The 21,043-nt window shown below is 43.6% G+C and overlaps 1 protein-coding gene across 1 annotated transcript in view; it reads left to right on the forward strand.

Annotated features, from left to right (window-relative positions):
• The window catches only part of LOC117354963 (zinc finger protein 43-like), a gene marked incomplete at its 3' end in the record, with an annotated part of 69,697 nt that overhangs the window by 33,770 nt on the left and 14,884 nt on the right, over nucleotides 1–21,043 (forward strand). The window contains exons 4-8 of the mRNA XM_033932922.1: nucleotides 6,444–7,106; nucleotides 8,138–9,430; nucleotides 16,105–16,208; nucleotides 16,397–16,582; nucleotides 17,036–17,162. Of these exons, the coding sequence (XP_033788813.1) occupies nucleotides 6,444–7,106; nucleotides 8,138–9,430; nucleotides 16,105–16,208; nucleotides 16,397–16,582; nucleotides 17,036–17,162 (2,373 nt within the window). The remainder of the gene's footprint in view (nucleotides 1–6,443; nucleotides 7,107–8,137; nucleotides 9,431–16,104; nucleotides 16,209–16,396; nucleotides 16,583–17,035; nucleotides 17,163–21,043) is intronic.

The following is a 21,043-nucleotide window of genomic DNA, read 5'->3' on the forward strand; positions in this document are numbered from 1 at the left end:
GCTCCTTTTATTAAGCTGTTGCTAGCGGGGTTCAAGTTTAAGTTTCAAGTTTATTAGGATTTTATATACCGCCTATCAAGGTTATCTAAGCGGTTTTTACAATCAGGTACTCAAGCATTTTCCCTATCTGTCCCGGCGGGCTCACAATCTATCTAACGTACCTGGGGCTATGGAGGATTAAGTGACTTGCCCAGGGTCACAAGGAGCAGCGGCGGGGTTTGAACCCACAACCCCAGGGTGCTGAGGCTGTAGATCCAGCCACTGCGCCACACACTCCTCCACTTTTCATCACGTGCTAACCCCTGCGCTGGCCTAAAAACTACCGACTGCTCAAGAGGAAGTGGTAGCGGCTAGCTCGGTGGGCGGTTTAGCACGCGGTATTACGCACGTTAAACCGCTACCGCGCCTTTGAAAAAGGAGCCCTAAATCTAAAGAACACAGAGATATAACTCTATTCCATTGCTCTACATAGTGCGCATTTTCCATAAATCTAGGCTCTTTGTTGATCCATAAGCCTCATGGAATCCTTTGTGCATGGCTGAATGCAATTCTAATCTGATTGAACTCAGGGCTGTGGAGTCGGAGTCGAGGAGTCGGAGTCAGAGGAAATTTCGGGTACCTGGAGTCGGAGTCAGAAGTACAAAAAACTGAGGAGTCGGAGTCGGAACATTTATCTACCGACTCCATTTTTGAACTTGGCATACCAATCACGAGCGATTCTTTCAGCTATAGCACCCACTATATACACAGCACAAATGTTGCGAGCAGCTTCTGCGGCCTTAGAACCTTGATTAAAAGCAAAAAGAAGGTGGTGTCGAAAATGCTCATTTCTCTCAACTTGACATTCCATTTTAACGATCTGAAAATTAACCAGTGCTGTGGAGTCGGAGTCTCGGAGTCGGAGGAAATTTCGGGTACCTTGAGTCGGAGTCGGAGTCTGAAGTACAAAAAAACTGAGGAGTCGGAACATTTATCTACCGACTCCACAGCCCTGATTGAACTTTTGTGGGACCAGGTTAAATCATCAAAATGCAGCAATCCTCACTCAACAGGATCAAATGTAGGATGGGAAAGAGGCTCCCAAAGCCTTTCACATCAATACAGAAACCAAATGTAGATGTCTGGCTTGGCTCATATCATTGCCTCCTTTATCAAATGCAGCTTATATGTTTAATTCTGTGTGGTTTTTTTCAGAAATAAAACTAGATAACTACTTATCGTTTTTTAATGCAGTGCCTCTAGCATGCCATTACGGGACCCATTTCGCCCACAAGGGCTTTCTCAGGGGTTCATAGAGGAGCTGTTTTCAGCGTCCTTCATCATCAGGGGCTAGAGAAAAATGTCAGGGCATGCTAGAGACACTGCATTAAAAAAACGATAAGTAAAAGAACTATGTTATCTAGTTTATAAGCTGCATTTGATAAAGGAGGCAATGATATGAGCCAAGCCAAACATCTACATTTGGTTTCTGTATTGATGTGAAAGGCTTTGGGAGCCTCTTTGCCATCCTACATTTGATCCTGTTGAGTGAGGATTGCTGCATTTTGGTTGTTTCCATTTTAGCCTCACCTTTTCATCTTCTATACCTTCTAGTGTTTACCTGGTTAAATCATCCCAATCGACTACCAATGTAGAAGCTTGTCCATCCAAAAGTCTTGTCTCACGATAGTAATGCTGTAATCTGCTCCAATGTTAATCCTGATTTGGACTCCTGAACAGAAGCCGCCATTTTCCCTAAATTAGTGTGAACTTCAATTACTGAGGCAAGAGTTCTTCGAAATGCACTTAAGTGCTATTCCTGAAGGCAGGGTTGTCAAATGTCGGTCCTCGAGGGCCGCAATCCAGCCGGGTTTTCAAGATTTTCCCAATGAATAGTCATGAAATCTATTTTGCATGCACTGCTTTCATTGTATGTAATAGATATAATGCATATTCATTGGGGAAATCCTGAAAACCTGACTGGATTGCGGCCCTCGAGGACCAACATTTGACACCCCTGCCTTATTTATTTTTATTTATTTAAAAATTTATATACCGCATACAACTATGCGATTTCCATATTAAATACAAAAAAGAGGTCACGTGACGCTATGAGCCGCTAGAGACGTGCTCTCGATCGGCTCCGGGACCCTGCTCCTCCACGCACGGCTTTAACTTGCTGCACAGCCGCCCCGATCGAATAATTTTGTGGCCTATGGACCAGTATCTGACTCAATCGCAAGAGTCTGCCCACAAACAACTTCCCCGATCCGACGCACCACGCTTGCAGCCTTGGAAAAACAAAATGGCGGCCGCATCGGGAACGGCTGTGTCTGAATTCACAGACACAGCGTTGGCTGATATCAGAGCGGCGGTTGCTCAAGTGCTGGGACCCCATTTGGACACTTTAACTTCCCAAATGTCCCGACTGGAACATCTGCTGACTGAAACCACAACCCGCACCACAGAATTAGAGCAGCGAGTTTCTACTGCGGAGGACACGGTCAACTCTCATGAAATGGATATAGCAGCCCTGCAAGAGACGGTACAGCAACAGGCTACCAAGCTTGATGACCTTGAAAATCGGTCACGCCGTAGCAATTTACGCTTTCTAGGAGTTCCTGAATCTATTTCAGATGCTCGCTTGCTTATGGAACTGGAAGGTTGGCTCAAGATGGAATTCCCGGATGTGGTGGCTCCGGGCTCCTTATGTCTGGAAAGGGCCCACCGTTTGGGAGTGCGGCCTGCCCGTGATGCCAGACCCCGAGTGGTGATTGCTAAATTCTTACACTATAGGCACAAGATGGAAATTCTACGTCAGTACCGGCTCCAGAAAGATTCCTTGAAATTGCGGGACTCTGTTATTCGTCTCAGTCAAGATTATTCCCTGGCACTTACTGAACGCCGTAAAGCTTTTTACCCACTTTGCACACGGCTAGTAGAACTTAAACAACGGTTCTTATTTGTGTACCCAGCCTTATTGAAAATTCAGCACGATGGCACGTGGCACTCTTTCTCGGGGGCCACAGAAGCACAAGATTTCATTAATGTGCATCTGGGTTCTTCTAAGGACCCTCCCTGACTGATGGTTACCGGCTATGCCCTGTATTGCTACTTTGTCTTAAAGCCTACTGAATATGTTTATTGTACATTTGCCTAGGAGGTTTGGGGTTCTGTTCGGTGTCTTCACGGACCTCTGTCATATTCCTACGGGGATATGTTTCTTGAGTTTATTGGGGATTGGGATGGGGATGGGAGGGCGAGTTGGGAACAGTCTCTTACTTTGTTTCTTTGGGTGTTGCTATTTATATGGTTTGCACTGTATTTTTGTTTTCTTTACTATACTGTACAGGGTGGACAATTTATGACCTGCACTTGGGTGAGGCTGGGCACCTGGGTGCGGATTTTCTCTCTACTGTATTGTCAGTATTGTATATCTAGGACTCCTGGGTGACAACACACTTTGTATAGTTTCTTGGAATGTTTCAGGTATTACCTCCCGGTGAAACATTCCAAGTTATTACAACAGTTGAAACATCATCAAGCTGTTTTGGCCTGTCTGCAAGAAACTAAATTGACCGCTGATGAACATAGGAAACTGCAGCGGGGATGGGTGGGGACGGTGTTTTATGCCTCTTCAGGAAGGAAACGGGCTGGGGTTTGTTTGCTAGTCCGCAAGGGGTTGAAGTGTGCTGTTACTGTATGTCACCAGGACCCGCAGGGTCACCATTTACTTTTACATGTTTCTCTACAGGGTTCTGACTTTCGATTATTGATTACTTATGGGCCTAATTCCTATTCTCAGACTTATATTGATACACTGGTCTCCCTGGGTCTTTTAGATACTTCCTCCCCATTGATTGTGGCAGGAGACCTTAATCAGGTGATGGATGCCTCACTCGACCGCTCAGCTCCCTCAGCCCCGCCCTCGGGTGCGTTATCTAAAGGTATACCCTTTCTTTGCAAGTCCCTTGGTCTGCTGGACCCTTGGCGACTCCTTCATCCTTTCGAGAGAGACTATACCCATAAGTCTCAGGCCCATGGGTCCTTTTCTCGCATAGACTATATCCTGATTTCTGAATCCTTGTTCCCCAAAATTGCGGAAGCTACTATAGGGCCCCTGGAGGTTTCTGATCACTGTCCTATTTGGATCGATGTGCACTGGGGTTCTCCTCCAATGGGGACTTACCGGTGGCGGTTTCCTTCCTACTTACATACTGATCCTGACTTTTTGACGTACATGCGTACCTGTTGGGATGAATTTTTACTCACTAATGGCCAGCACCAATCCACCCCAGATCTTTTTTGGGACACGGCTAAAGCGGTCCTTCGGGGAGCGATTATATCATACGTTTCAGCCCAACGTAAAAGAATATCGCATGGCATTATACATTTGGAAAAACAATATTCCCGTCTGAAAGCTAAATTTTTGCAACATCCTACTCGGGCCATACGGGAAGAGCTTCATTCGACTCAGGTAGCCCTTAATGCTTTATTACATGATCGGATTAAACGCTCGCTTTTCTATAGAAAGTACCGGTTTTATCGTTTTGGTAACAGAACGGGTAAATTGTTGGCTACCCTGACTAAGAATTGGCAAGATGATCGTTATATCTCCCGAATTCGGGCGGCTAATGCTTCTTATTGCACTAAGCCTGCAGAGATTGCGGACGCGTTTTTTCAACATTTTTCTACCTTCTACGCTACCCCTGGCTCTTACAATGGCCCTGATATTGTTGATTATTTAGAAGACGCTGGCATGCCTCAGTTCACTGCCTTGCAGAGGTCAGCATTGAACAGACCTATTCAGGGCACGGAGATCCAGAAGGCGATTAAGAACTTACGCTCTTGTACGGCTCCGGGCCCTGATGGGTTTTCAGTTGAGTTCTATAAAATGTTATCTCTGCAGGTATGTGACCTTCTTCTGGGCTACTTTGTGGAGGCGATGGAGAAGGGCTCGTTTCCACTCCATGCTAACCAGGCCACGATTACTCTGATCCCGAAACCAGACAAACCTAGAAATGAGGTTGAATCTTACCGCCCAATCTCACTTATTAATGTTGATTTAAAAATTTTAGCCCTTCTACTGGCGAACCGTCTGACTCCTTTGTTGCCTTCTGTTATCTCCCACGCACAAGTTGGGTTTGTACAGGGCAGGCATTCGGTGGTGAACGTTCAACGGGTATTGTTGGCGGCATCCAGAGCTCAATCCACATCCACTTTGGGCATTTTGGCCAGTCTGGACGCTGCCAAAGCGTTCAATCAGGTTAATTGGCATTACCTATTTCGAGTTTTGGAATATGTGGGGGTGGGGGGATGGTTCTGGTCTTCTCTCCGGGCGTTGTATAGTGCACCGACGGCTTCGGTTTTAGTGAATGGATTACATACTCGTCCCTTTTTAGTTGGACGGGGGACGCGTCAGGGCTGTCCTCTGTCACCCTTACTTTTCCTTCTTTATTTGGAACCCCTTCTTCGCACAATTCAGAGAGACGATGTATTGGTCGGGTTGCCGGAAGGTTCTTCCCAACTCCGAGTGTTAGCCTTCGCTGATGATTTACTGCTTACTTTAGCTCACCCACATAGATCTTTATCCCGTGCTCTCGAGCTTTTGGATGAGTTTCATTTGTTTTCTGGATTAACACTTAACTCCCAGAAATCTCTGGTGCTTCCATTACAACTGTCAGTCTGTGATTCGTGGCCGGGAGTTTTTCCCTTGGTTTGGGCCTCCTCCTCAATTCGTTATTTGGGCATCCTTATACCCAGGGATTTGACCACTCTGTACTCTATTAACATTCTTCCTATGCTGTCTAAGACTGATCACTGTTTGAAAGCATGGCGACATTACCCTTTGACTTTGATGGGTAAGATAGCCTTGTATAACATGATGGTCATTCCTAAATGGCTCTATTTGCTCCAAACTTTACCTCTTTTTCTTTTGCACTGTCATTTTCGGCTACATCGTCATTCTTTACTTCTGTATTTATGGGGAGGCAAACGATCTAGAATTCCTTTTCACACTTTATCTTTACCTACTGCACAAGGGGGCCTTGGGTTATTACATTTAGGTCGCCTTAATGTGGCTTGTCAGCTTCGACATGTGAACGATTGGTTCTGTGGGGCTAATTATTTTTCTGCTACGGGGGTAGAATGTTTAGCTTTTGCTCCATATCACTTTAGCTATTTGATTCATGTAAAATGCTTACCGCCTAGGGAACATCATTACGGGGATTTTCTACTCTCTCCCATTAGAAAAGTTTGGAAACAACTTTGCACTCAATTGGCTATTCGATCTGATGTGACTCCCTGTCTCCCTATTACTGGTAATGGAGACTTTCTCCCTGGTATGGGGCTGGATGCACATCCTCAATGGTCTGAGAGGGGTCTGTTTTATTTGTATCATGTGCTCCAAACTGATGGATCTATTCAGTCCTTTCAGATGCTATGTGACTCTTCTGCCTTTACAGCTGGAGACTGGTTTCCTTACAGCCAATTGCAACATTATATACATTCCCTGCCTGGATCTGCTCTGACAGAGGACATACAGGAAAAATTGTCAGAGGCTCTGTGTTTAACGGCCCAGATATCTATCCCTCTACGTTTTCATCACCGTTTTTTGCAAGAATTGGCTGGAACTTTGGACTATGATGCGTTAGCTGTTAAATGGACTCAAGATTTACACTTCTCCGTCTCTGCTGATCTACTTAAACGGAGTGTTTCCTTGGGGGCAAAATCTTTGGTGTCTGTAGCGGAGAAAGAACGATACTATAAATTTTTGGTTCGGGCTTATTTTGCTCCTGTTAGAGCTTTCCATGCCCGCCTTTGTGCTACTGATCAATGTCTCAAGTGTACTGCACCTAGAGCATCGTTGGGTCATATGTTTTGGCTATGTCCGGGCATACGGGCATATTGGACTCGTATCTGTCAGCATCTCGCATCTTTTTGGAACTGTACCTGGATACCTATGGACACCTTTATCTTCACATTGAGACTGTCCTTGCACCCGGTCCGCCCGGGTGCGGCGGCGTTTGCACGGAAAGCTATAGTTAGGCATCAAGACTATTCTTCAGTGTTGGCCAAATACCCCTACAGTGTCACAGTGGCGGACTCAGATGATTCAATTGGCAGGCTATGAACGTCTGGCCATTGCGGATATGGATTCTAAATCTGGCTCCCTTTATCTTCGTTGTTGGTTGCCCTTTTGTTCCACTTTGCAACCCTCTGTACGTAGTAGATTGCTTAACTAATTGTTGGATGTTGGATTGACTGTTCTTGTGGGTGGGTGGGTGGTGGGCTGGAAGGGTGGGTGGTTGGGGGGGAGAAGTTTTTCTGTCTACTACATTTGATGTACTGTTTCCTTGCTGTTGTTTAAAATGAATAAACAGATTTAAGCATAAATACAAAAAAATCTTATTTTCCTGCGATTACCATATATAACATAGACATGTCTAAACATCATCATTAATCATCCCTGTTATAAACAGGGATAGAGCACAAATTCAATCAATTCAGAAATACAATCAAGCTTTAAATCAGGGGTAGGGAACTCTGGTCCTCGAGAGCCGTATTCCAGTCGGGTTTTCAGGATTTCCCCAATGAATATGCATGAGATCTATTTGCATGCACTGCTTTCAATGCATATTCATTGGGGAAATCCTGAAAACCCGACTGGAATACGGCTCTCGAGGACCAGAGTTCCCTACCCCTGCTTTAAATCATACATTGCTGTCAAAAGAGTTCTAAAAGGCAGTTATCAACTGAAATATACTTTAGCATAAGAAGACATAAGAGCTATTCCAGATAGGTAGGAGGGGATAATGTACAAATAGGTGGGGCACAAGTGGGTTATAGGCGATTCCTATACCTACACGTAAAATCTATAAATTACAGGTCGAGCACTCAGATTTTTGGTACCTTTACAAAATTGACTCCCTTAACTCTTCACAACTGCCATTTTCAAGGAGCATCTCACAAATTTGCACTGTGTGGACATAGATGCTTGAAAAAAATGGTTTGCAAATAGGAAACTGACTGATTCTCAATCCACACATGGAAACTCCTGGTGTGATACAACCTATCTTTCTCTCATTATATAGAGGTCTTATCTTAGAAACCACTGCTGTTTTCTAACTCATGAGAAATACCTTCTGTTTATATCCAGCAGATCATCAGATCCAACACAAATGGAAGAGAATAAAGAATCGTGGAGAAGATCTGGTAAAAATGGAACAAATCCAATCACAGTCAGAAAATATCAGTGTGAATATTTCCCAGAGACCTGAGACAATTAATACAAAGAATTGTAAGCAGGAATCAAAGGAACAGAAACACCCTACAGGAGACACAACGGATGGAGTCATTAAGTGTGAGAGAAATGACGGAGAGCTCAGTAACATCCCTGAGGACAAGATACACCTAGCAGAGAGACCCTTTCAAATTAATAATAGTGATAAAGTGACTTCTGCCTTCCTCCAGGGCAAGAGTAAAGGAGTAAAACACCAGAAAAAACTCCGTATGCACAAAAGGGATCATAAAAATGAGAAAATATTTACAGGTAGTGAGTGTAAAAAAAGTTTAACTGGGCTAAAAATTCAGCAGAGGATACAAACAGAAGACAAAACATTTACATGTTCTGAGTGTAATAAAAGCTTCACTCGGCTTTCAAACCTAAAAAGTCACAAAATGATCCACACGGGGCACAAACCACATACATGTACTGAGTGTAATAAAAGCTTTACTCGGCTTTCAAACCTAAAAAGTCACAAAATGATCCACACAGGGTACAAACCATTTACATGTTCTGAATGTAATAAATGCTTCACTCACCTTTCAGAACTAAAAAAACACCAGATGATCCACACAGGGCACAAATCATTTACATGTACTGTGTGTAATAAAAACTTCACTCGGCTTTCAAATCTAAAAAGTCACAAAATGATCCACACAGGGTACAAACCACATTCATGTACTGAGTGTAATCAAAGCTTCACTCAGCTTTCACTTCTAAAAAGACACCAAATGATCCACACAGGGTACAAACCCTTTACATGTACGGAGTGTAACAAAAGTTTCACTTGGCTTAGAGATCTAAAAATTCACGAGAGGATCCACACAGGAGACAAACCATATAAATGTACTGTTTGTAATAAAAGCTTCACTCATGTTTCAGATCTAAAAAGACACCAAAGAATTCACACAGATCACAAACCATTTACATGTACTGAGTGTAATAAAAGCTTCACTTGGCTTAGAGATCTAAAAATTCATCAGAGGATCCACACAGGAGAGAAACCATATAAATGTACTGTTTGTAATAAAAGCTTCACTCAGGTTTCAGATCTAAAAAGACACCAAAGAATTCACACAGATCACAAACCATTTACATGTAGTAAGTGTAATAAAAGCTTCACTCAACATTCACACCTAAAAACACACCAGAGGATCCACACAGGATACAAACCATTTACATGTACAGAGTGTAATAAAAGTTTCACTCAACATACACATCTAAAAAGACACCAGATGATCCACACAGGATACAAACCATTTACATGTACTGAGTGTAATAAAAGCTTCACTTGTCTTAGATATCTAAAAATTCATCAGAGGATCCACACAGCAGACAAACCATATAAATGTACTGTGTGTAATAAAAGTTTTACTCAGCTTTCAGTTCTAAAAAGACACCAAAGCATTCACACAGATCACAAACCATTTACATGTACTGAGTGTAATAAAAGCTTCACTTGGCTTAGAGATCTAAAAATTCACCAGAGGATCCACACAGGAGAGAAACCATATAAATGTACTGTTTGTAATAAAAGCTTCACTCGGGTTTCAGATCTAAAAAGACACCAAAGAATTCACACAGGTCACAAACCATTTACATGTAGTAAGTGTAATAAAAGCTTTACTCAACATTCGCATCTAAAAAGACACCAGAGGATCCATACAGGATACAAACCATTTACATGTTCTGAGTGTAATAAAAGTTTCAGTCAGTGTTCAAAGCTAAAAGGACATCAAATGATCCACACAGGGTACAAACCATTTACATGTTCTGAATGTAATAAAAGCTTCACTTGGCTTAGATATCTAAAAATGCACCAAAGGATCCATACAGGAGACAAACTATATAAATGTACTGTGTGTAATAAAAGTTTTACTCAGCTTTCATTTCTAAAAAGACACCAAAGAATTCACACAGATCTCAAACCATTTACATGTACTGAGTGTAATAAAAGCTTTATTCAACATTCACATCTAAAAAGACACCAGAGGATTCACACAGGCTACAAACCATTTACATGTACTAAGTGTAATAAAAGCTTCACTCAACATTCACATGTAAAAAGACACCAGAGGATCCATAGAAGAGACTAATCAAACACGACTGAATGAGAGAGAGTCAGAATGGGTGCAGCTGAGGGAGATCTTGCCTTACCAATTTGCTTGTCTTCTTTGAAGGTGTGAATAAAGGTGGGTCAGTTGATATCTAGATTTTCAGAAAGCTTTTGACAAAGTTCCTCGTGAATGGCTGCTGAGAAAATTAAAGAGACATGAGATAGGAGGCAATGTTCAGTTGTGGATTAGGAATTGGTTTTCAGATAGAAAACAGAGGGTAGGGTTAAATGGTCATTTTTCTCAATGGAGGAGAGTAAACAGTGGAGTGCCGCAGGGGTCTGTACTGGGACTGGTGCTATATAACTTATTTATAAATGATCTGAAAATTGGAATGACGAGTGAGGTGATGAAATTTTCAGATGACACTAAACTGTTCAAAGTTGTTAAAACTCATGTGGATTATTAAACATTGCAGGCAGAACTTAGGATATTGGAAGACTGGGCGTCCAAGTGGCAGATAAAATTTAATGTGGACAAATGCAAAGTGATGCATATTGGGAAGATTAACCCAAATCACAGTTACCAGATGTTAGGGTCCATCTTTGGGAGTTAGTGCCCAAGAAAAGGATTTGGATGTTACTGTAAACAATATGATGAAACCTTACGCCCAGTGTGGGATGGTGGCCAAAAAAGCAAACAAGATTCTAGGAATTATTTAAAAAGGGATGATTTACAAGACTAAAGATTTATAATGCTGGTGTTTCATTTCATGGTGTGACATCACCTGGAGTATTGCGTTCTATTCTGGTCTCCTTATCTCATGAAAGATATAGGGGCACTAGAAAAGGTTCAAAGAAGAGCGACCAAGATGGTAAAGGGGATGGAACTTCTCTCGTATGAAGAAAGACTAAAACGGTTAGAGCTCTTCAGCTTGGAAAAGAGAAGGCTGAGAGGAGATATGATTGAAGTCTACAAAATCCTGAGTGGAATAGAACGGGTACAAGTGGATCGATTTTTCACTCTGTCAAAAATGACAAAGACTTGGGGGACACTGGATGAAGTTACAGGGAATTACTTTTAAAACCAATAGGCGGAAATATTTTTTAACTCAGAGTTTAGTTAAGATCAGGGATGTGTTGCCAGAGGTTGTGGTAAGAGCAAATAGCGTAGCTGGTTTTAAGAAAGGTTTGGACAAATTCCTGGAGGAAAAGTCCATAGTAGTCTGTTAAGATATGGGGGAAGCCTCTCCTTGCCCTGGATCGGTAGCATGAAATATTGCAACTCCTTGGGTTTAGGCCAGGTACTAATGATCTGGATTGGCCACCGTGAGAATGGGCTACTGGGCATGATGGACCATTGGTCTGAACCAGTAAGGCTATTCTTATGTGTGTAATAGATGCTTCAATCCTAAAAATTCACATCATGGAATAAGACAAAGAGCTGTTAATCAACAACTTCTTCCAGCACTCTCAAATAGTTTTGGTATTGTAGATGGGCTCCTGCCCATGCAGATTTAAATCCCTAAATTGCACCTGGATGTCACAGGAGTCATCTCAGTTGGCTGCCACTGAACGTCATAGCAGACATTTTGATTGGAGACACAGGTTGGGAAGGGGTGACGGATTAATCCCACCCTAATGTGCCACATGACTACAAATGTGGTAAGCTAAGCCCAAGAGCAGCACCCATAGCAGCCTATGGCTGAGCTCAGGGAGGAGAGCAACATAAGTAGTGTGGGTCTGGGGGGGCTTCTTATGTTCGTGGAAGTGTGAAGGGATGCCAAATGGGACGAAATCAAACCCAAAATTCAGTCGGCCTCTATTATAGGCCCTCAGCCTGAAAAACCTTTTTCTATACATATGAAGCCAGAACCTGACTATCATGTATTCTCGTGGAAAGCACTATGGACTTATCACTGTTGCTAAAACCAGTTTGAAGAATGAATATGGACATTATTTTTTGCTTTATGCTATGTACATGTTGCAGTCATGGTTCCAGGAACTTTCTCAGCATGAAATTTAGCTATGAAGTCCTTGAAGATGACACAGTGTTGCTCTTGTGTAGTCATTCATGGTAGCACTGAATTCCTCTGTAGGAATGTGACACAGCAAACACACATACGCAGTCGTAGAGTCGGGATGGAGGCGTGCCCTAATGGATGGTCTGTCACCCTTTTATTGAGAATCTTAACTCCATTAATTACTTAGCTAATGTTTTACAAGATTACAATTTCATCATGCATATACAGTGTGGATTATACCAAGGTAATTCCTTGTTTACATATCTAATGATTCTCAAAGTTACTATCTCACATGACATCTGAATACATCATAACAATTACAATAAAATGAGTCCCATGTGTATACTTTTGATATGTCTAAAACCTTAATATAGCATGTGACAATCGAAAGGTTATAATGCATGTTCCTTAAGTCTCTCGGGATTAACCTTAACTCAGGGTCTGCTTTTGCACGTAGGCATGCTGCCCATATAAGGAATACTAAACAAGATAAGGGTAAACTTGTGTCAGGTTAATATGTGACAGGGAGGGGGGAATGCCTCAGCATTCGGTTACCAGGTGCAAACCTTTTCCTTGCTTAGAATGTGTACGTGGCAGGAGGGCAGAGCATACTTTTACAGGGCCTCAGATCCTTACCCAGGGCCTAGACTAGTGTGCTGGCCTTGCCTATGTTCTGATGCCCTGGTTCAGAGCTGCATCCCTTCATTCCTCATCTGCCTTCTGTCTCTCATTACTGAGAACATGAGTCATCTATTTGCCACATGATAGCGAATATCTGATTTGCTTGACCAATGTCAGTTTGCTCTGACTCCTCCAATCAGAGAGGCATGGCTTGACCAATGTCAGTTTGCTCTGACTCCTCCAATCAGAGAGGCAGTTTAAAGTGTGCTGAGTTTTGCATACTGGCTGCCTGACCAATTGAGTTTTACATTCGGTCAGGGCTTGGTTGAGTGATGTTGATGCAAATAAATTGATCACTCCATCTGAGTTAATGCTCTTTCAGTGTGGGACTCTTTTTAACCTGCTTTCCATCACAAATGGCGACAACCCCTCTATTCCAACAGCCTCAGAACTAGCTAACTAGTGTAAAACAGTGATTCAATCCATATGAGACCAGCTACCACCCCACCAACCCAGCTGGACCCACTGCAACAAAACCACCTATGGCTCTCCTAAAACACCACAAAAATACGTACATAGAAATGTCTAGCAAAATTGGATTCATATGCGTCACTAAAGGAGAGGGGGGGGACCTCAAGCACCCAAACGTGTGAACACATCCCGCGTCTTGCTGGGGTTATGAATATTATCACTGGTCCCACAACACCTCCCTCCACTTGAAAGTGGGTTTTTTATTTTATTTTTCAATTTTTGTGCTCAATAAACACTGAAAAATAGTGAACAATTAATGCAGTTGCAAAAAAAAAAAAAAAATCTTAGAAACACTTAACTCTCCCAACGGAGAGTCCCCCATTTCACGATTTGCTTCATCAAGAGTTAGTGTTTCTATATCCTGATATACAGGTGTTATTAAAGTCACAGTAGTATTTCTTTAATACAGGGAACTATATCATTTGTAACGCTCTAAAAAAGACATGACATAAAAAATCATATTAAAAAAAAAAACAGAAAACCTGGCACAAGATACAATGTAATTCACACAAGGTTGAAAAGGTTCAAAAAGTGTTAAAGACCAGTATACCACTTGTTACTTGCCCAATTCTGGCTTGTGTTCATAACAAGTTTGAAAAAATGGCGCCCATCTTTTAACTAGGACGCTGACCCCAAAAGCCAATCAAATTTAAACTGACTACATTACGGAGCTGAATGGAGATGTCATCGATAATGAATGGAACGCACATCCAATCAAAAGGTAAAACGTCAGTAGAAAAAGGCAGGGCAAAGACGGCTGATCTTCACTAGTATTACTATTCAAGCCAATCAGATTGAAACTCGCTACAAGACAGAGCTGAATAGAGGTGTCATTGATGGTAAAACAATGCTTGTCCAATCAAAAGGTGAAACGTCGTGAAAGAAGGCAGTGCAAAGACAGCTTATCTTCAGAAATGTTATTATTACTAACTCCCGATGAAGCAAATCGTGAAACAGATGAATCTCCGGGAGCGTTGACATGACCATCCTACATTGTTGTTATATATGTATGTTTCTGATATTGTCTCATGATACTCCTATTATTAGGTTCCAATTTGCTATTTGCAAGTTTACCTCATTTATTGTATTTACTGTATGTTTATACTTGGTTATTTTACTATTGTTATGCTCTTAACAAATTGTAAATTTTAGGTTAAACTGTCCCTGCTGTACATTGCTGGGAGTTAATCTCTTAATAAGGGTGTTTAATAAATCCCGATAAATAAACAGAGATGGGAAATGAGCAGACCATTTGTCATAGAATGAGAATCTGGGAGTAAATGTCCTGCCTGAGCAGAAGCTTCACCGAGCATTTTCCTTTGGGTTTGTGCTGTTTGCAGGATTTAAGAAAATCTGGATCATTCACTGGCTATATAGGAGAAGCTTAGGGTTAGAGAATGACACGGTGGATGTTACCCACGACTAGCTGCAGGTAACCCGCCAAAACAGTAGAGGGAGGAAAGGTGCTCACTGCATGTACAGGGACAAGGCCATCTACCGCCCCGTGGATTAGTGAATGGCTTTGTCCCCGCAGTTAAGGGGGGGGAACACACGCAGTCACAATCACGTGCAGCCCCCTCCCTCCTTCCTACCTACCCGAATCTATCTATCTCCCTGCCTCCCCCTTACCTTCACGGTGTGTTTTAAGATTTGAGACTTGTTGAAAGCCACTGGAGTATACATGCGTGTGTGGCCAGAAGCTTCTCTGAGAAGCTTCCGCCCACACACATACGCAATTGCACAAACACTCCGGCGGATTTCAACAAGCTACTCAAACCTTAAAACGTGCTGCGACGGTAAGGGGGAGGGAGGGAGATGCATGGACTGCAGAAGGGGTGCCGAAAGGCAGTGAGCTGGCGAAAGGGAAGGGTGGATGCTATGGAGACGGGACAGATTTTTTCCCCCATGTCATTCTCTACTTAGGGTTTCTCTCTTGCAGTGCTGGAAAGGGAAGAAGGGCAGAAATTGAGATTCAGGACTGGAGGGTTTTAGATCACAAAGGAGGAAATGAGAGGCAGAACTTCTGAAAGGATAAAGACTGGTGACATCACAAAAGGGAGGGCGGAGCTTCTCACTGAGGGAACTGACTATATTTCCTAGACTCCACCCTGAAGCTGGAAGGGGTGGAGCTTGTACAGAGCTAACTACTACTTTCTACAGCTACTAGGCATACGCAGCACTGTACACATATGCAGGTACTTCCTCTGCCCCAGCAGGTTCATAGTCTAAGCTGAGAAGATACACAACACCAGAGAGAATCTGAACACTCAGACTGACAATCAAATCCCAGTTGCTCCTTAGGAGGCCGTGAGGAGAGGGAGGAGCCAGGGCTGGGAATGGAGCCCTGGAGATGGGTAGGAGAATGACTGGAAAGATAAGAACATAATATTCCAGTAGCCCGTTCTCACCTGGCCAAAACCCTTATAGCTGATGAGACATTGGCAGGGAATAACCAGCAGGGGTCAGTCTCCACCATCCCTTCTCTAGAGCAGAGCTTACAGGCTGACTTGGCTCTTCCCCTCCCTCCTTAAAGTCTCCTCCCCCACCCCAGGATTATTCTGACCAATAAGTGCCAGAATGAACTAAAACTCCTCCTCCTTCCCCCCTCTCAGTGTTAGCGGGTGGAACTACACAGCTCTTTGACCAATCAGCACTGAAAGGGGTGGAGCCCAGTGGAAAACACCGGGACCCGGATGCTGCAAAGGATTCCCTCCCAGTAAGACTCTTAAAGCAGCCTCAGTGGCACAGAAACTTCTCTGCAAACGCCTTCGTATTCTAATGAGCTTTCCTTGTGACGCACGAAAGAGAACGCCACGCCCTCATTTGCCATGAAATGCTTCTTGCACTGGGTTTTGTACAGTACAGGTGTCTCGATCAGGGTGAAGCCCCGCCTCCCCTTTGTGATGTCATCAGACTGCGCCCAACAGGAAACGAACCTCAGAGCTGCAAATCTCACCTTCCTGTCCTTTGCTTCCTTCTTCCGACACTTCAGGAGACAAATCCTCAGCCAGAGAAAGAGCCCCACATTCATTTCTAATCCTGCAAACTAGAGAAACAGAGAGGAAAATGCCTGCAGGAGCTTCTGCCCAGGTGGGAGAGTCCCCCAACTCCTTCTGCCCTGGGATGTTGCAGAATCAGGACCCTGAGCAGAGCTGGGGCTGAGGAAAAGCACTTTGGGACCCTTCTGAGGGGAAGGAGAGAGATCAGGAGTCTCAAAGGGAGATTTTGGCTGTAACTGGTTTTCCTGCTATAGTCCTGCTCTGGGACTGTGAATTATGTGCCTGCAAATTATATACACAGAGAAATCTCATTCTGCCCTAATGAGAGCTCTTCTGAAATCTACAGAAGCATCTTTTTGTCATGCTCAGCCCCAGCACTGGGAGGTCTCCTGAAATAGAACACTGTTCTGGGACTCTGTGCTATGTCACTGTAAATCTTGTATACCTGACATATTTTCCTCCACCCCAAGATCACCAACAGTGGGAAGCCTCTTCATGGAAGTGCTGCAGAAGATACTGAGTATGTTTCTGATTTGTATTTCAGATGCAGGTGACATTTGAGGAGGTCGCTGTCTCCTTCTCCCAGGAGGAGTGGGAGTATTTAGATGAAGAGCAGAAGGAGCTCTACAGGGAGGTGATGAAGGAGAATTATCAGACTCTGATCTCTTTGGGTAAGGGATAAATTTACATGTTTATTAGCAGTAGTGGGCCATTATTATAAGGACAGTTTTAATTACTGTATAGAGTTATACAACATATACAATTCACTCTGTTATTCAATACAATGCCATTCTTACTGTAATGCCACTTATTCAATATTATCAGTTGTACTGAAAGAGAATGTTGTCGCATGGACGATCCTGACAGTTTATTGTCTAAATATGTTTTCAGTTTTCTTCCGAAACTGGTGAAGGGAAAATGAAAGTTAAATTTAGATTGCAGTGTGGTTTCTTCTAAGGAGTATTAAACAGAAGGCTGGGGGAGAGGAGGGATGGGGAGAAATAGGAGGTCAAGAGCTCTTTCAGGATGAGTCATACAGCTGGACACTAGAAGAAACAGCACTGCCCAGTGAATTTCTGGACACAGGCTGGATTGCCAATGACTAGAATTGGAGGGGGGGGGGGGTTAGGCTGTAGAGAGCCACAGTCTGCCATGCCATGTTGGAGTATTGCAACAAAAGTTAGGGGTGTAGTGAAGGAGGGTTTAGAGGATTAGTGGTGGGGGGTTGAATTGTATTAGTAACTTAGGCCTCCTTTTACTAAAGCTTGGCGTCCACTATGTGTGCCACGTGGCCCAGAGGTATAAAACAGGACACTCAACATTTAGCGTGTGCTAAGCTTTAGTAAAAGGACCTCGTGGTTGTATTTATGAACTGTTTGTATACTGTTCTTGATATACAAATGTGAATAAACATGAAAAAAAAAATGACCTCCAGAAAACACAAAAATGTGTCCGATACCAATGAACAGAAATCAGACACCTCTATGGGAATTTAACGAAAGACGCTGCTCCTAAAGCTAAAATACGAGAGCTAAGCTGTGGGAATATTATCAGATGCAGATTGTAAGAAAGCAGAGGGGACCTGTGTATCGGGCATTATAAAACATCCTGACTTTCCCCCTCAGCATCCCGTAGAATCTTCTTATCAGGCAACTAATACAGTTTGGAAATTGCAATGAACTCACTATCTGAAAACCCTAACATTTCAAGAAAATATTTTTTAATCAGCTCCATAGGTAAAAGCAGCCTTGTCTAGGGAAAGTTAAAAATCCGCAGATCTTGGATCTTAATTGGTCTTTGTTACCAGACTTTTATTTGAGCTCCACCAAGTCCTTGTACAATCCCACCTTATTCCTGGACAGGTAGGTTGTGTATCCATAGTCGCCAGAAGACTTATAGGAAGCCTCAATTATTCAGTCTTCAGCCCCTCCCCTCTTACCTTAGGACTGCCTCCAGGGAAACCAGTTCTCTTCCTATAAGCCAGACAGAGGAAGCTTGTCTTTCCTGCTTGTGTTTATTTTTTTCTTAAAATCAGTGTTTTCTTCATGAGTCGCACCTTAGTGCTGCAGAGATTCTCCACAGGGGATGCCTCTGACTGCAGGAGATCACAGACTTTGTGGAAAATCAGTTTCCAGGAGGTTGGCTACACTGCAGTGCACCCCTTGGAAGGCCTGCCCCTTCGATTCGTGGCTCAGGGACATTTCCCTTGGGAGCTTGCTCACCCTAGGTTCATCAACTAGTGGGTCTGAGCACAGGCTGAGTGGCTCAGTGGAGGTGCACCTGGGATCAGAGCCCACTGCATCCCTCCGCAAGGTCACATCAACGCTGGTGTCCATTGGAGGCAGGGGTCCTCGGTTGTTGATGCTGGACTGGAGGGGCAGTTGTAAGTTTAATAAAATGTAAGGATGGTCGCACCCCCACAATGTTAGGTTGGAGGGGTTATGTTTGACACGGCCTTACAATCCGCGGTCCCGAGTTCAATACCTTCACAGAAGTTTCATTAGGTATAGAATCAAATAAGAAGCATAGCCAGAGGTGTTTGCATAAAGAATATATTATAGAAATAGTCTTACAGAAAAGCAATATTTATAATCATTAAAATTAAGCATTACAACTAAATAGAGAGCATAGCAGTTTCCCTGCCTTACAGAGTTCAGAGGCAAAGAGGGACATAGAAGCTTGCAGTTCTAGGAAGAGCCAGAAAGAGAGAAAAGGGGGATGGTCTAAGCTTCGTGTTCCATAGATAAAGGGAAGGATAGACAGAGAGAGGGAGAGCCAAGACAGAACCAGAGTGCCAAGCAAAGAGCCAAGAGATAGCTAGATAGAAAGAGAGAGATCGAGAGCCAAGACCCCTCTCCTGATAGCTTGATAGAAAAAGAGAGAGATGTGTGTTTCAGAGAGCAGGCTTTTATACCTTGGCTCAATATAGAAACCTGTATGCCCCAGTATCTTTCTGTTTAGAATTTGTAAACTGTTTGAAACGATGGTTAATTTAATTGCTAAGGAGGGTGAGATACCTGCAAGCATGGTGATGGGATTAGCCTCTGGCTTGATCTGTGCACCTTTGTCCTAAGCACCCTCTTAATCAGACATTAACACCTTTTAGCTAGTCATGATTCAATCAGGGAAACTTAAAACCATATCAGGGAAACTTAACACAGTTTCCCTGCACTAAGGGTCTATCTGCCTTCCCATGCCAGAGTCAGATTGATATAATTTCCCATAGGCCTCTAGGCTGACAGCAGTCAGAAGATCAGAAGTCTGTTTGCATACTTGAGGCAGAGGATCTTCCTGTGGGTTGTTTTTCTTCCTTCCATGCAGTCTCCCAACACCTCATGGCACACAGTGAGTACAGCCTGTTATTCCAGGACAAGCAGGCAGCATATTCTCAACATGTGGGTGACGTCATCCACAGAACCCCATAGCAGAGAGCCTCGCAAGCAACTTGCTTGTTAAACTTCAAAGTTTGCGAGTGCCACACTGCGCATGTGCGAGTGCCTTCCCACCCGAGTTAGGGCGCGCGTCTCCTCAGCATCTCAGTTTTTGTTTTTCCGCGGAGCTGAGAAGCACCTGTTTCTAGCTCTGCCCCGTTGTTCAATGCCTTCTCGCACCGCGGCTTTGTTTCTTTATTACTTTTCCTTTCAAGTCGCTGTGTGGCGCGTGTAAAAAAACAAACAAACAAAAAACCATTTGTTTCTTTCTTCCGTTGACCGGCTTGTGCTGCGGCCCTACCCATGAGCTGCGGCTGTTGTTTTCTTTTATGTCCCGGCTTGTTCCGAGATTCAAACGCTGTAGTTAATGTAACCGTTCAGTTTTTTTCTCACTGACCTTCACCATTTGTGTCTTAACTACTTAGGACCCGACCACTGTCCTAAGTCCGGTGCAACTTTTCAGAAACAAACTCAAGACTTGGTGAGTCCAGATTCACCAACTTTTCAGGGTCATGAAACCGTTTGCTAAAAAGGCCTCGTCCTCGACCCCGTCAGCGGCCTCGAGGCGTTGGTCAAACCTCGACCTCGGCCAAGTCTCCTAAGTTGGGGAAGTCTTCATCTGCAACTCCTCCGAAGACAGGCAAGTTTCTTGTTTCCTCTGCAGATTCACTGGCTAGGAAGCCTCCAGCCCTGCAACCAGAGTCTCAGGCAATCCAGGCAACGAGTGCAGTCGTGCCGGCCTCTACGAGACCTCCTTTGAAGCATGCCTCCAATAATAGGGAATACTCATCCTCGAGGTTGCCCTCTATGGAGCACACTGCTGCACCTTCAATACCAGTTTCATTGGTTACGGTGCCAACTTTCCAGGACATGCTGGCGTTTTTCTACACAAGGAGCTTAGCACTGTGTTTGCTCAATATGGTCCAGCCTCGACCCTGCCCCCTGCAAGCCAGTCTGAGCATGTCCTTGAGGCTTATCCTGCCCGGTCTCTGAGGCCTAGTCTACTCCACCTTGAGGCTTTTCGAGGTTCCGGACCCCTCTTTCGAGGCATGCTGTGGGGAATCCTCGTTCTGCACTATAAGGCATGTGTCGAGGCACTCAGTTTCTTATACTTCTATGAT

Source organism: Geotrypetes seraphini, chromosome 2, assembly GCF_902459505.1.
Source record: "Geotrypetes seraphini chromosome 2, aGeoSer1.1, whole genome shotgun sequence".
In the NCBI taxonomy this organism is placed as follows: domain Eukaryota; kingdom Metazoa; phylum Chordata; class Amphibia; order Gymnophiona; family Dermophiidae; genus Geotrypetes; species Geotrypetes seraphini.